The sequence below is a fragment of the Aotus nancymaae genome, unplaced genomic scaffold (assembly GCF_030222135.1).
Source record: "Aotus nancymaae isolate 86718 unplaced genomic scaffold, 86718_ANA_hifiasm-v0.15.2.pri h1tg000089l, whole genome shotgun sequence".
Taxonomy (NCBI): domain Eukaryota; kingdom Metazoa; phylum Chordata; class Mammalia; order Primates; family Aotidae; genus Aotus; species Aotus nancymaae.
Genome location: NW_026988504.1, coordinates 20,147,181 through 20,163,304, shown reverse-complemented (window position 1 = coordinate 20,163,304; position 16,124 = coordinate 20,147,181). Strand labels below are relative to the sequence as shown.

Sequence of the window (16,124 nt, the reverse complement as noted above, 5' to 3'; positions counted from 1 at the left end):
AATGCTAAGTCAGTCTGAGGAACATTCCAGTGCTAATGTTCTGATTCAGTGGGAGATGTGAGGGCTGGAATTCTGGAGGACACTCTATGAAACCATTACAAACCTTCTGCATTAGGGGCCAGAGGAAGCCCCGTCAGCCCACGTCCATGGCACTGCCATTGTGCTTACCACTTTAAGCAGGGCCAGATTTACGAGTGTGCAACCTCCGCAGCTGTACAGGGCCCTGTGCCTAGAAGGTCTCATGCTTGTTTCAATGCTCTGCCATCACTGTCTTGATATTCTTAGTGATCTTTGAACAAGGGACCTGACATTTTCATTTAGCACTGGGCCCCCAAATGACATGACTGGTTCTGACTTTATAGTTCTCAGAAGTGGCATAGGATTCACCAGCCTGGCACAGCCCTGGATGGGATGGGAAGTTTAATAAAGGACCTGGGAGGCCTCTGGCTGCCAGGTGCTGCCTATGGGTGAGGGGGACACTCCCACCCCTGAACTCCACACTTACCATTCAGGTCCCCAGGATTGTCTTATAGGAGGGTGTGTGTGTGTGTGTGTGTGTGTGTGTGTGTGAGTGTGTTTTACTGGAGGTGGAGCAGCTTTTTGAATGCATGGAGATCGGAGCTGGACTGGGACACACTTAGGCTTGCTGCTCCTTTGCCTTAATCACTGTGTCCTCTCTCCTTCAGAGAATGTGTGGAGTGTAAGAAGTTTGACCGGGGAGCATTACATAAGGAAAATACCTGCAACCGTTACTGCCGTGATGAAATTGAGTCAGTGAAAGAGCTTAGTAAGTTCAGCACATCTGGACTTGCACACGCCCAGATTCTAAATGTTTCTGATTCAATCCCAGAACCTATCCAACTCCCATCTGTAAAATGGAAGAGTGACTCGTACCTCAGGGAATGCTGTGCAGGCTTGATGCACAGTGGACACTTGACGTGAGCTGGTGTCTCTGAGAGTCGGCCTGCTCTCTTCCTAATGTGTGCAGCTACCCACCACTTCTGCTTCCCAGAGCTCACAGACTCAGCAAGAGCCTGCAGAGGAAAGGGAGAAAGTGCCTCCCTAAGGAAGGGAAGGGAATATATCCCATTTTACAGATGAAAAAACTGAGGCACAGAGCTGGGAAGTGGTTACCTGTGATGGTCATCATCTTAGCTTAGTAGGCTAGTAAGCGTTTACCAAGTTTACTTCTAAAAGTGTTATGCAGTGCCCAGGATTTTGCTTAAAGCTTTGCAGGTTTGGAGGGAAACCTTCAACCTTATGGATAGGTAACCAAAATCTTAATCTGAAGTCCTTCTGACCCCCTTTTGAAATAAGTCAGACAAAAATACAAACAGTGGGGAGAAAAAAAAGTCATGCCTGAAATTATTCTTGAAGTGTTCTCTGTACTTCATCTTAACTTAAAAGGAGATGGTTCTACTATAAAGACACATGCACACGAATGTTCATTGCAGCACAGTTTACAATAGCAAAGACCTGGAACCAACCCAAATACCCATCGATGATAGACTGGACAGGGAAAATGTGGCACATATACACCATGGAATATTATGCAGCCATCAAGAACGATGAGTTTGCGTCCTTTGTAGGGACATGGATGAACCTGGAAGCCATCATTCTCAGCAAACTGCAAACTGACACAGGAACACAAAATCAAACACTGCATGTTCTCACTCATAGGCAGGTGTTGAACAATGAGAACACATGGACACAGGGAGGAGAGCACTACACACTGGGGTCTGTTGGGAAATAGGGGAGGGACAGCGGGGGATGGGAGGTTGGGGAGGGATAGCATGGGGAGAAATGCCACATATAGGTGAAGGGGAGGAAGGCAGCAAATCACACTGCCACGTGTGCACCTATGCAACAATCTTGCATGTTCTTCACATGTACCCCAAAACCTAAAACGCAATTAAAAAAAAAAAAGGGAGATGATCTTTGCTGCTGTCATCACATCTGATATGGGTCAGTGAGGCATTGGGTAGTGCTAGGGAGATGGCAATCTCTCCACAGATAGGCATCTCCCATGAAGGTAGAAACACATTTCAGAGAGAGCCACAGTAAGACACAGCCAGCCAGTCAGCTTCCTGGTGGGGGTGTTATGGAAAAGAGTCAGATCTCTAGGCCTTTGGCTAATATCAAAAGTAGGGCTGGGGTGAGGTTAGTGATTTGGGGATTGATTTGGGATCCAGTTTTTCCTCTGGAGGAGATTAGGCTTGCTACGGTTTTCTCAGAGAGGAGAGGCTGCTGAGATGTTGAGTTATTTTTATCATCTAGACTAGGTGGGTATTACAAGTTAATTGATAAGTAGTTCTCTACCTCCACCTTCCCTCTCCCTGTGGTATTATAGTACAGGGAAGAGAGTATTAAAATAAATGCTTATTTGTATGGAATTTTGTAACTTGTACAATTTATAAAGTGTCTTTCATATATATTATCTTATTCTGTCAACAGCCTAGTGAAGCAGAACTTATTATCTTCATTTTGCATTTCAGGAAAGTTAAGTAACTGGCCCAAGCAAGGGAATGGCAAATTAAGATGAGAACCAGATCCTGAAATCCATACTCTTTCCCTGTATTATAATTCCGCTGGTTTTCAGAAGGGTTGTTGAGTTCAGGTCTGCAGGATGTGTTTTGAGACTCCTGTTCTTGTTCTGCTTCATCACTAATTTGCTGTGTGACCTGGGTACCTTTGCTAAATTTCAGCATGTGTCGGTTTCACTCATCTGGTTTCATCAGTGTGGGGCATAGTGCAGCTGGTGGAGGGTAACCCCTAGTGTCATGGCAGAATAACAGGTTTTAGAATTAGAAGAGATGAAGTCTACAAAACGTGGTGAGAGTCAGAGAAGAGAGGATAGCTCTGGGGAAGTATATTGGATCAGAAACAGAAATGGAAGAAATAGAACAGCTGCATAAGCAAACTGTTGAGAATCACTAAGCAAACAGAGAAAGGAAAGAGAGGGAAGGGTACACCAACTATTTGTTAGGCACTCTTTATGCTGTTTAGTTCACTGAACTTGTGAGGTGGGGGTATCATTTTCTTTTTATAGATGAAGAAAGACTTGATGAGGTCAGGTAACTCACTCAAGATCACACAATAGGTAGGTAGTGAAGCCAGAATTTGAATTAAATTGTGTAATACTGTTATATCATGTCTGTTTCAGAGGAAGGATTAAGAACTTTTTGCAGTACAAAATACATCAGTGGGGGTCAGTGACTGGCAACTGCCAGACGCAACAGCCATCTTGAATCTAGGCATTGTGCACAGGAGGCACAGGGTTTCCTGTCACATACTTTTCCAGAAGTCCTGTGATAGGGGTTTGGAGTGGCCCCATCTTCCAGTAATTGACTCACTTTTTATTCCTCCATTTTCCCTACTCCCAGAGGACACTGGCAAAGATGCAGTGAATTGTACCTATAAGAATGAGGATGACTGTGTTGTCAGATTCCAGTACTATGAAGACTCCAGTGGAAAGTCCATCCTGTATGTGGTAGAAGAGCCAGGTGAGTGAACCCTGAGGGCTCCTGGCCCTGCCCCAGGAGGGAGAGGGAGAACCATATTAGGCAGAAATTTCTACTCATTGAGCCTCTCAAACAAAACAGGTTAAGCCTGCAAGTGATAAGTTAGGGGCCACACGTGGTGGCTCATGCCTGTAATCCCAGCAGTTTGGGAGGCCGAGGTGGGTGGATCACCTGAGGTCAGGAGTTAGAGACCAGCCTGGCCAACGTGGCGTCTCTACTAAAAATACAAAAAAGTTAGTTGGGTGTGGTGGCACATGCCTGTAATTCTAGCTCCGCAGGAGGCTGAGGCAGGAGACTCGCTTGAACCTGGGAGGCGGAGGTTGCAGTGAGCTGAGATCGCACCACTGTACTCCAACCTGGGCGACAGAGTGAGACTCCATCTCAAACAAACAAACAAACAAATGATAAGTTAGGGACTGTCATCTTGGTGAAGGGTATTTATAAACACAAATATTATCAGGAAAGTGACTTGTTAATTGAGGAGACAGAAAAACCAGAAAGCAGGTAAAGAGAAGAAGATAGCTATGGGTCTCATCAATGGACAAAATATGTCATTGCATTTTTTTGAGGCAATTATGTCAAGAAGTAAAGAATTTAAATTTTAGGACTTTACAGCACACGATATCTGCACTACTAAAAGTGAGATGGTTGACTGTGCTTCGGGGGAATGCCTGATGGTTGGAGGCGTTGACCTTTCCAGGATTACTGCAGGATGTAGGGATGGGTTTGAGGCACTAATGCAAAGCTGCCCTGAACACTGAAAGGACAGTGCCTTCTGGAAGCGTTCATCCCATCATAACACACGAGCCACAGGCTTGTCACCATCCAATGCTGTCGATTGCTTGCTTCCCTTTAACACCTTTATGGCCTTTGTTCCTCTTAAACAACAGATTAAGATGAGTTATTAGAAAACATTTTTGAGTATTTACTGCCATTGCACCCCTTCCTCCACATTAGGAGAATGGAGCCCAGATCCATAGACCCACATTTCCGATTTTTTTTTTTGAGATAGGGTCTCATTTTGTCATCCAGGTTGGAGTGCAGTGGTGTGACCTTGGCTCACTGCAGCTTCAACCTTTTGGGCTCACACAGTCCTCCCATCTCAGCCTCCCTGGGACTACACCACCACACCTGGCTACTTTTTAATTTTAATTTTTTGTAGAGATGAAGTCTCACTATGTTGCCTAGGCTAGTCTTAAACTCCTAGGCTCCAGTGATCACCTCCCCGCACCCCCCAGCCTCAACCCCCACAGTGCTGGGATTACAGGTATGAGTCATTGCACCCGGCCAACATTTCCTATGTTGTTGCCCTGGAATTCTAGGCTCTGCCTCCCCACTCATCTCCCAACTCTAATCATTTCCTGGCTTGGAGTAGAATATTGCAGCTGGGGTCTCAGACAATGGGGGAGATCATTCTTTTCTCTTCCCCAACTTACAATCTTGCAGGAGCTCTCCCTGAAGGGCTGAGCTATGATAGAGCAGTAAAGACAGCACTGGCAAACGTTTTGGCATTGGCCAAGTGGAGTTTAACCACACGGAATGGGCTCCTGAGCTGGGCTCTTAACACTCCCAGATGTGGTTGCCAAATAAAATACACTATGTCCCATGCAATATTTAGTACACGCTTATAGTAAAAAATAATTATTTATCCGAAATTCAAATTTGTCTTGGCTTCCGGTTTTTTTTTGAGACAGAGTCTTGCTCTGTCACCCAGGCTGGATTACAGTGGTACAGTGTTGGCTCACTGCAATCTCTGCCTTCTGGGTTCAAGCAGTTCTCATGCCTCAGTCTTCTGAGTAGCTGGGATTACAGGTGCCCACAACCACATCTGGCTAATTTTTGTATTTTTTAGTAGAGACTGGGTTTCACCATGTTGGCCAGGCTGGTCTTGAACTTCTGACTTCAAGTGATCTGCCTACCTTGGCCTCCCAAAGTGCTGGGATTCCAGGTGTGAGCCACTGCACCTGGCCAAGCGTCCTGTATTTTTGTTTGCTGAATCTGCCAACCCTACCCAGACTTCTTTGACCTTAGGTCATTTGCCGTTGGTCTACCACTGTGGCTGGAAGGACCCTCCAGAGGTCACCTGATCTTGCCTTCTGCTTCCAGGAAGCCCATCCCAAACTCCTCTCCAGATACATGGTTAACAGATTGTTTTCCCCTGAAGACCTTCTGGCACCCTACCTGTCCTGCCCATACTAATGTGCAGAATTGAAGAGATTTTACTTTGAGAATTGAGGGTCAGCCCTATCCAAGTCTTCCAGAGAATCCATAATTGTTTTTCCCAGAAGAACTGGGGCCCTTCACTCCTGGGAACTTGGACACTGGAACCTCACAGTCTCTCTCCAGGCACTCATTTAATTATAGACATGTTGTAATTTGGCAGGTTGGGAGACAGCCAGCTTGGGTTGTGGTGGTGGTTGTTTTTGTGTTGTGTGTGGTGAACATTGGGTGTATGTTTAGAGAAGAAGGTGGGAGACAGTGTGGAAAGTGGGTGTGACTTCCTCTCCAGGCTCATCAGCACCCTCATATATAAACACCTGGTTTCATAACACTTGAGGTTACTGGAGTAAGATCACCTATTAGATACCTGACATTTATGGGAAGTAGAGCTCTGCAGAGTATACTCAGCCTGACCCCCAGAGGGATGACATGCCTCTGTGTTAGTTGTTGACTGGGGTTGAACAGGAAGTCAGCTTTCAATAGGGTTATGATTTTAGATGACTAATATTTTGGGAAAGAACTCAAAATATTGTCTTGGCTGGCAGATCCTGGTCTCTAAGAATGCAAAAAATGTGATTAGGTTCACAGCCCTCAGGAATGTAAATATATGAACCAGGGTAACAGACACAAATACTTGCAGGGGCTAAGGAGGCAAATAAGTTGGTGAAAACAGCTGGGTATGAGAAGATCATTTACAATGGTAGCTGATATTTACTGAACACTTATTCTATGCCAGGCATTGTTCTGAGTTTTTAGGATATATTTAATTTAATTATTCCTCATAACAAGTTTCTTTTGAAGTCAGTGCTATTACTATCTTCATTTTAAAGATGGAGAAACAGGAAACAGACGTTCAGAAAGGTTAAGTAATTTTCCAAATATCATGTAGCAAAGTTAAGTCGCAAGTCAGGATTCAAACTCAGGGAGTCTCGCTCTAATGTCCACAGGAGCACAGACACACCAAGTCACGCTGCCTTCCTTTAGGAGAGAGAAGGGAGAGTGGTGGGGATTCTGGTGAACTAGAAAACATGCGTTCTAACTAAAAGGAGCAGCCCCTCTTCAGCTCTAGCTAGCTGCTGCCCTACAGGAATATAGGTACCAATGTTTCTAGCTCTTTGGACTTACCTTCTTTCTTTCTTTTTCTTTTTTTTTTTCTCTCTCTACCTCCCCCTCTCTCTCTTTCGCCCTTCCTCCCCCATTTCTTTCTTCCTTTTTTTGAGATAGGGTCTCCCTCTGTCATCCAGGCTGGAGAGCAGTGGCATGAACTCCCAGGCCTTGACCTCCCAGGCTCAAACGATTCTCCCACCTCAGCCTCCTGAGTAGCTGGGACTACAGGCATATGCCACCATGTGTGGCTAATTAAAAAAAAAAAATTGTAGCAGCTGGGTCTCACTATGTTGCCCAGGCTGGTCTTGAATTTCTAGACTTAAGTTATCCTCCTTCCTCAGCCTCCCAAATGCTGGCATTATAGGCATGAGCCACTGTGCCTGGCCTGGATTTTCTTTCTAAAGAGAATAATATAAAATTTTAGGGGGAGAATCTCCTGATTATTCAATATTGCTGATAAAATCAATTTTTATTTTTTATTTTATTTATTTTAATTTTTTATTTCTTTTTTTGAGATGGAGTTTTACTCTGTTACCCATGCTAGAGTGCAATGGCATGATCTTGGCTCACTGCAACCTCCACCTCCCAAGTCCAAGTGATTCTTGTGCCTCAGCCTCTCAAGTAGCTGGGATTACAGGTATATGCCACCACACCCAGCTAATTTTTGTAGTTTTAGTAGAGACAGAGTTTTACCATGTTGGCCAGGTTGGTCTCGAACTCCTGACCTCAGGTGCTCTGCCCACTTTGGCCTCCCAAAGTGCTGGGATTACAGGTGTGAGACACTGCACCCAGCCAACTTTTTATTTTTTAATTTTTAAAAAACGTTCCTTTAGCTATAGAGGTACATGTGCGGGTTTGTTCTGTAGATAAATTGTGAGTCGTGGGGTCTGGTGTACATATTATCTCATCACCCAGGTAATAAGCATAGTACCTGATAGGTAGTTTTTTGATCCTCACCCTCCTCCCATCCTCTACCTTCAAGTAGGTCCCAGTGTCTGTTGTTCCCTTCTTTCTGTCTGATTTTTAAAAGAAACACTTGGGTGAACCCCCACACAAAGGCATGGCTGGGTTTTGTCTAGGGGTTACCAGGTCTAGGCTTCTGATGTGAGCCACTCAGGACAGATTATTGCTGTCCTAAAGATTGTCTCTTTAAAAAATTAATTTTTGAAAACTGTCCTATTTCCTTCAAGGACCTTAATTACTTTGTCAAGAACACTTTATTCACAGCCAGTTCAAGTGATTCCTGCTTCATTCACAACCACCCTGCTCTGTGCTTCTTCCTGACAGAGTGTCCCAAGGGCCCTGACATCCTAGTTGTCCTGCTCTCAGTGATGGGGGCCATTCTGCTCATCGGCCTTGCTGCTCTGCTCATCTGGAAGCTCCTCATCACTATCCACGACCGAAAAGAGTTTGCTAAATTTGAGGAAGAACGCGCCAGGGCAAAATGGGACACAGTAAGAGGCTGGGCTGGGCGTCTTCTAAAAAGTCATTGGTCTGAGACTCTTCAGTGGAAGGAGCAGATGCTTTGGGTGGTCAGGTTCAGCCAGCGCCATCTGTTATCCTCTGTTCTGGAAACTGGGAGAGATGGTTTCACTGTCCCCTTGTCCTTCAGCTTCCTAAAAGCCACCTGATCGTCTACCATCCAGTCACTAGGAGCCACGTCAGGTAGTACTGACCAAACAGAGACAGGACCCGGCTTTGCCCTGACCCTGAAGGAATGAGAAGGAAACACATTCTCCAACTGAGGGAGACAAGACAACCCTACACTGAGAACACATAATATATTACATGCTAATGAAGCCCAAAGCCTTAAACCCAAATAGGAAAAAATATGATCACTAACATTTCCTGAGGATTTGGCCTGTGCCTGGACCTGTTCTGAATGCTTTTTACGTATTAACTTATTTCATTCCTCTAACAATATTACGTGGTGGGCAATATTATTATTCCCATTTTGTAGGTAAAGAAACTGAGCACAGAGGAGTTAAGTACTTTGCCTGATTCTGGGAGGAAATTAGGTTACTATAGGGATACTTTTTGGGTTAGCCTCTTAGAGATAGAGGCAGGATGTCATTCCACCTCATTATTTTCTTTTTCCTCACATAAATGGTTACTTCGAGGCTGGGTACGGTGGCTCACACCTGTAATCCCAGCACTTTTGGGGGCCAAGGTGGGCAGATCACTTGAGCTCATGAGCTCGAGACCATCCTGGGCAACATGGCAAAACTCCGTCTCTATTAAAAATTAGCCGGGCATGGTGGTGCATGCCTATAATCCCAGCTATTCGGGAGGCTGAAGCAGGAGAATCACTTGAACCCGGTAGATGGAGGTTGTAGTGAGCCAAGATTGTACCGTGCTCTGGATGACAGAGAAGGACTCTGTCTCAAAAAAAAAGGTTCCTTCCAAATCAGACTCTACTCTTTTATCCTTATTTTATTTAATTAAACAAGCATTTACTGAGAACATTCTATATACTTAATCCTACTCTATTCTCTTTTGACTTTTTTCACATTTCAACTTTTTTCCTGGATCCTCCAAATGGCCATTTGACTACCCTAATGTCCAGGGTTAGGGTTAGGCTGCAAGTTTGTTCCCATTTGATGGTGACCCCAGAACTTTGTACTCAAGGGTCCCATGAAACTGAAATGTTTCTGTTAGAACAGTGTGGAACATCCTGAACCTGTGAGGACCACAAGAATGTGTTTCATGAAGCTACCATTAAGGACTTATAGACCTTATGGGATTTGTTGCTTTTTTTTTTTTTTTTTTTTTTTTTTTTGAGACGGAGTTTCGCTCTTGTTACCCAGGCTGGAGTGCAATGGCGCGATCTCGGCTCACCGCAACCTCCGCCTCCTGGGTTCAGGCAATTCTCCTGCCTCAGCCTCCTGAGTAGCTGGGATTACAGGCACACGCCACCATGCCCAGCTAATTTTTTTGTATCTTTAGTAGAGACGGGGTTTCACCATGTTGACCAGGATGGTCTCGATCTCTTGACCTCGTGATCCACCCGCCTCGGCCTCCCAAAGTGCTGGGATTACAGGCTTGAGCCACCGCACCCGGCTGCTTTTTTTTTTTTTTGAGACGGAGTCTTGCTCTGTCACCAGACTGAAGTACAATGGCACGATCTCAGCTCACTGCAACCTCCGCCTCCCAGGTCCTGGTTCAAGCAATTCTCCTGCCTCAGCCTCCCAAGCAGCCAGGACCACAGGCCTGCACCACCATGCCCAGCTAATTTTTGTATTTTTGGTAGAGACGGGGTTTCACCATGTTGGTCAGGATGGTCTCGATCTCCTGACCTTGTGATCCACCTGCCTCAGCCTCTTTTGGAAAATAGTTTGGGAAACCTAGCAAGGGTCTTACTTTTTCCTGATCACATGACAGTTTTGTGGATAATGCTTCCCCCTCCCTTCTCCTCCCCTCCCTTCTCCTCCCCTCCCCTCTCCTCCCCTCTCTTTCCCTCCCCTCCCCTCTCCTCTCCTTCCCTCTCCTCCCCTCCCCTCTCCTTCCCTCCCCTCCCCTCTCCTCCCCCTCTCCCCTCCCTTCCCCTCTCCTCCCCTCCCCTCTCCTCCCCTCCCCTCTCCTCCCCTCCCCTCTCCTCCCCTTCCCTCTCCTCCCCTCTCTTTCCCTCCCCTTCCCTCTTCTCTCCTTCCCTCCCCTCCCCTGTCCTTCCCTCCCCTCCCCTCTCCTCCCCCTCCTCCCCTCCCCTCTCCTCCCCTCCTCTCTCCTCCCCTCCCCTCTCCTCCCCTCTCCTTCCCTCCCCTCCCCTCCCTCCCTTCCTTTACTTTCCCTTCCCTCCTTCCTTCTTTTTTTGAGACAGGATCTCACTCTGTCACCCAGGTTGGAATGCAGTGGTGCCATCATGGCTCACTGCAGCCTTGATATCCTGGGCTCAAGTGATCCTCCTACCTCACCTCCCGAGCAGCCAGGACTATAGGCACACACCACCACAGCCGGCTAATTTTTGTATTTTTTTCCCATGTAGAGACAGGGTCTCACTCTGTTACCCAGGCTGGTCTCAAACTCCTGGGCTCAAGTGATCTTCCTACTTTGGCCACTCAAGCTGCTGGGATTACAGGCATAAGCCACCATGCCTGGCCGTGGTTAGTGCTTAGCAGTATTAGATGAAAACAAATTAAGAATTATTTGAGCAAAAGCTGTCCTCTGTGTTCTGAACTCCACCTGCTACACTTCTGTTCCTTGTCTACATCTCCCATCACTGTCACAGGGAAGGGAAAAAGGGAGAAGGGCAAAAGAGAGGGGGACATGGGTGAAATAGGAGAGGTTCTGCTCTGGAATGCTGTGGGATCGCTGAAGAGTGATAGGCTGAATTTAGCTCCTTAGAAATAGTAGTGGGGAACAGGTGTGGTGGCTCACACCTGTAATCCCAGCACTTTGGGAGGCTGAGGCAGGTGGATCGCTTGAGCTCAGGAGTTTGAGACCAGCTTGGGCAACATGACAAAACCCTTCCCTACCCTATCTCTACAAAAAATGCAAAACTAGCCAGGCGTAGTGGTATGTGCCTGTAGTCCCAGCTACTTGGGAGGCTGAGGTGGGAGGATGTCTTGAGCCCAGGAGGTGGAGGTTGCTGTGAGCTGAGATTGTGCCACTGCATTCCAGCCTGGGCAACAGAATGAGACCCTGTCTAATAAATAAATAAATAAGAAATAAGAAACAGTGGCAGGATGGCATTCTACCTCATCTCCTCCTGTTATTTCCTATCAATTTCCATGCCAAGAACTAAAGTGTGAGTAAAATAAACATTTTTCTGTTTCATTAATGGTGTATTCTAGAGAAGGTTGCCTTGGGAAAACTTATCAGATGAATTTTAAACATTCGGGATAGGGAAGGACTGAGGAATTCACTGTAAGACGCTTTTCTGTTTCCTCCACAGGCCAACAACCCACTGTATAAAGAGGCCACATCTACCTTCACCAATATCACCTACCGGGGCACTTAATGATAAGCAGTCATCCTCAGATCATTATCAGCCTGGGCCAGGATTGCAGGAGTCTCTGCCATCGTGTTTACAGAGGACAGTATTTGTGGGGAGGGATTTGGGGCTCAGAGTGTGGTGGGTTGGGAGAATGTCGGTATGTGGAAGTGTGGGTCTGTGTGTGTGTGTGATGCATGTGGGAGTGTGTAATTTAAAATTGTGATGTGTTCTGATAAGCTGAGCTCCTTAGCCTTTGTCCCCAGGATGCCTCCTGCAGGAATTCTTCCTGCTTAGCTTGAGGGTGACTGTGGAGCTGAGCAGGTGTTCATCATTACCTCAGTGAGGAGCCAGCTTTCCTCATCAGGCCATTGTCCCTGAAGAGAAGGGCAGGGCTGAGGCCTCTCATTCCAGAGGAAGGGACGCCAAGCCTTGGCTCTACCCTGAGTTCACAAGTTTATGGTTCTGGGGCCTTCTCAGCAGCTATGGTAGGAACTGCTGGGCTTGGCAGCCCGGGTCATCTGTACCTCTGCCTCCTTTCCCCTCCCTCAGGCTGAAGGAGGAGTTGGGGAGAGCTGAGCTATCAGAGCTGCCTGTGCCTTTCGCCATCCCCTTAATCCAGCTATGGTTCTATTGCAAGGGAAGTCCTTGCAACCTAATTCTTTGACCTGTTGGGAGTGAGGATGGCAGAGCCACTCAGGGGTCATTCATGGCCTGGGGGATGTATCAGCATCTCCTAGTTCATAATCACAACCCTCCAGATTTGCCCTATTGGCAGCTCTACCCTGGAGGTTTGTTTACAAGAAGTGTGTCACCCTTACGCCAGCACCATCTCTTTACCTCCTAATTCCACACGTCACTGCTGTAGACATTTGCTGTGAGCTGGGGATGTCTCTCATGACCAAATGCTTTTCCTCTAAGGGAGAGAGTGCTGTTGTAGAGCCAGGGGTCCGGCCTTTTTTCCCTCATCCATGGCACCTCTACAAAACCAGCCCTGTGCCTCTGTGTGCTGTATCCATCCATGGGGCTGACTGCATTTTCCTACTACCTCTTGGCTGCCTTGTGAAGAAATTATTCCCATGAATTGGCTGGGAATAAGTGCCAGGATGGAATGATGGGCCAGTTGTATCAGCATGTGTGGCCTGCTCTTCTATGAGCTGGACAACCTCATTTTAACTCAGTCTTTAATCTGAGAGGCCACAGTGCAATTTTATTTTATTTTTCTCATGATGAGGTTTTCTTAACCTAAAGGAACATGTATATAAACATGCTTGCATTATATTTGTAAGGGTATGTGATGGCCAAGAAGGAGAGCATAGGAAACCACACAGACTTGGGCAGGGTACAGACACTCCCACTTGGTATTCACCGAAAGTCACTGCCCAGGGGCTGGATCTGCGAGGGGCTCTCTCACGCTGGAAGGCTATGGGGATAGATGGATGGACACACTGGGCCTTTCCTGAGAAAGAGGGACTGTTCTTTTGTTCCAGAAGAGCAGTGGCTCCATTGGTGTTGACATACATCCAACATAAAAAGCAGCTCCCAAACACCCAAGAAAAAAAGAAAGACTTAACAAGTTGTTCCATGAGCAGAAAACTGGAGTTCTGGCCTCAGTGTTGCAGCTAAATAATCTTTGACTCTAATTAAGGCAAGTCACTTTCTTCACCTTAAGGCTCAGTTTTCTAGTCTGAGAAATGATGGGTTTTGAGCAACCAGTCTTGAAGGCCTCTTTCAGTGTCAACATTCTAAGATGCTGGGACTTACTGTGGCATCAAATGTGCGGTCAAGATTCTGTGGGATATTGATACTGTTTGTGCTTTTAGTTGGGAGATCTGAGAGTCCGGGCTTTGGCAAGAGCAGATGTCATTCCATATCACCTTTCTCAATGAGAGTCTCACTCTATCCTCTCTCCAAACCCCTTTTCCAACATTTGTTAGTAGTTACGTCTTTCCCGACGTAGCACTTAAGCTTCATTTGGTTACTACTTCTTCCTTCACTTCGTACACATTTGCATCCACATATTAGGGAAGAGGAATTCGTAAGTAGCTGAAGTATCTATTCTGTATTCTTGTGTTAACATTGAGAATACGCCTTGGAATTAGATACTGGGCCATGACTGAGCCCTGTCTCACCCATGGATTACTCCTGACTGTAGGGAATGGGAATGTGGTAGAGGGATAAATAGGGGATGAGGAGGGATAATCATGGAACCAAGAAGTCTGGAAACTAATTATAATCTTCAGCTACTAAGACAGATCCATGAGAGTGTTAATGGGACATTTTCTTTAGATAAGATGTCTTATATGAAGAAACTCTATTGAAGGGGGAAGAGAATGTATTTAAAGGGTGAGTCAAATCAGTAATCTTCTCTGAGCTACTGGAATTAAGTCACAGGTCTTGAAGACCAGTACTATTTGTCAATATGTGGGGATAACCTGTAGCTGCTTTCATAAGGTAGCAAATGGCAGTTTTGGCTTGTGGGGTGAACAGCTAAACAGTGTTCTGACATCAGATATCACAGTACAAAGGGATTGTATCTAGCTCTTTTGGAGAAAATTTATGTCTAGTCTTAGGATCTGTGGACAATGATGGGAAACTTTGAATATTCCTGACAAGTTGCCATATTAGGAGTCAGTTCTTTACTTTTCAGATATTCCTGGGTCATCCATGATTTTTTTTTTTTTTTTTTTTTTTTTTTTTGAGACGAAGTCTCACTCTTGTCACCCAGGCTGGAGTGCAATGATGGAGTCTTGGCTCACTGCAACCTCTGCCTCCTGGGTTCAAGTGATTCTCCTGCCTTAGCCTCCCAAGTAACTGGGACTACAGGCGCCCACCACCATGTCCAGCTAATTTTTGTATTTTTAGTAGAGACGGGGTTTCACCATGTTGGCCAGGCTGGTCTTGAACTCCCGACCTCAGGCGATCCGCCTGCCTCGGCCTCCCAAAGTGCTGGGATTACAGGCATGAGCCATCTAGACTGGCCAGTCATCCATGATTTTAATGTGGGGATCCAAAGCCTCTTTTTCTTTGTTAATTATTCCAGGTTGAAATTTCTTAAGTGCCTTCCTGACTTCCTAACCACCTTCTCTGTTTGGGTTTGTGCAACAGTGAATTAAATGTACTTTCTAAAAAGAATTGGCCTACGGCTGCCCAGTGCTTCCTGTGTTGTTATTTCTGTTTTCTTTGGGTGAAAGAATAAGTGTCATTGACTCAGAAATGATTATTTTAGAATAAGCATGTTCCCAAATGTAACAGAATGATGACTACTATGGGTACTGAAGCTAGCTTCAGAATCCAGAGTGTCTCTTTAGTTGTTTTTTTTGTTTTTTTTTTTTGTTTGTTTTTTTGCAACAGAGTCTTGCTCTGTTACCCAAGCTGGAGTGCAGTGCCATGATCTTGGCTCACTGCAACCTCTGCCTCCTGGTCTCATGCGATTCTCCTGCCTCAGCCTCCTGAGTTGCTGGGATTACAGGTGCCCACCACCATACCCCACAAATTTCTGTATTTTTATTTATTTATTTATTTTTGAGATGGAGTCTTGCTCTGTCACCCAGGCTGCGGTGGTGTGATCTCTGCTCACTGCAACATCCACCTCCCAGACTCAAGCGATTCTCCTGTCTTAGACTCCCTAGTAGCTGGGATTACAGGCATGCATCACCACACCTGGCTAATTTTTGTATTTTTAGTAGAGACGGGGTTTCACCATGTTGGCCAGGCTGGTCACGAACTGACCTCAAGTGACCCCCCAGCTTTGGCCTCTTAAAGTGCTGGGATTACAGGTGTGAGCCACTAGGCCTGGCCCTCTTTAGATTTAATATTTTTAAAATGAGTAGGTTATTATTATTCTAAGAGTTTGAGTTTTTTAAAAATTGGATATTATTTAGGAACTTGTGCAATCTCAAAAGAACAGACTGCCAATGTAGCCTAGGTTTTGTTTGTAGGAAGCGTAAATGGATAAAATAAGAGCTTAATGGCAAATTATTGACAGGACCATTTAAATGGACAAATTTTATTTAAGGCAGTGGGTGTCAAAGTGTGGTTCCAATACCTGCAACATCAATATCAGCTGGAAACTTGTTAGAAATGAAAATTAACAGGCCCAACCCCACAACTACTGAATCAGAAAATCTGGGAGTGAGTACCCACTATCTGTTTTAAGAAGACTTCCTGGTGATTCTAATTAATGCTCAAGTTCAAGAACAACTGATTTAAGGAGTCACATATGTAGCCTTCTTGCCTAGCAAGAACTTTATAGTAAGGCAGCTTAGTTACTATATACAGTTAATAACAAATTCAGAAGATGAATAACATATTCAGAAGATGAAATATCCACTCACGCAAAACGA

General features: G+C 45.6%; 1 protein-coding gene across 1 annotated transcript in view; it reads left to right on the top strand.

Annotated features, from left to right (window-relative positions):
• Nucleotides 1-14,913, top strand: part of ITGB3 (integrin subunit beta 3) — a 59,143-nt gene extending 44,230 nt beyond the window's left edge. The window contains exons 12-15 of the mRNA XM_064369586.1: nt 687-787; nt 3,384-3,503; nt 8,136-8,302; nt 11,740-14,913. Coding sequence (XP_064225656.1) covers nt 687-787; nt 3,384-3,503; nt 8,136-8,302; nt 11,740-11,805 — 454 coding nt within the window. The 3' untranslated portion in view covers nt 11,806-14,913. The remainder of the gene's footprint in view (nt 1-686; nt 788-3,383; nt 3,504-8,135; nt 8,303-11,739) is intronic.
• Nucleotides 14,914-16,124: the final 1,211 nt, after the last annotated feature.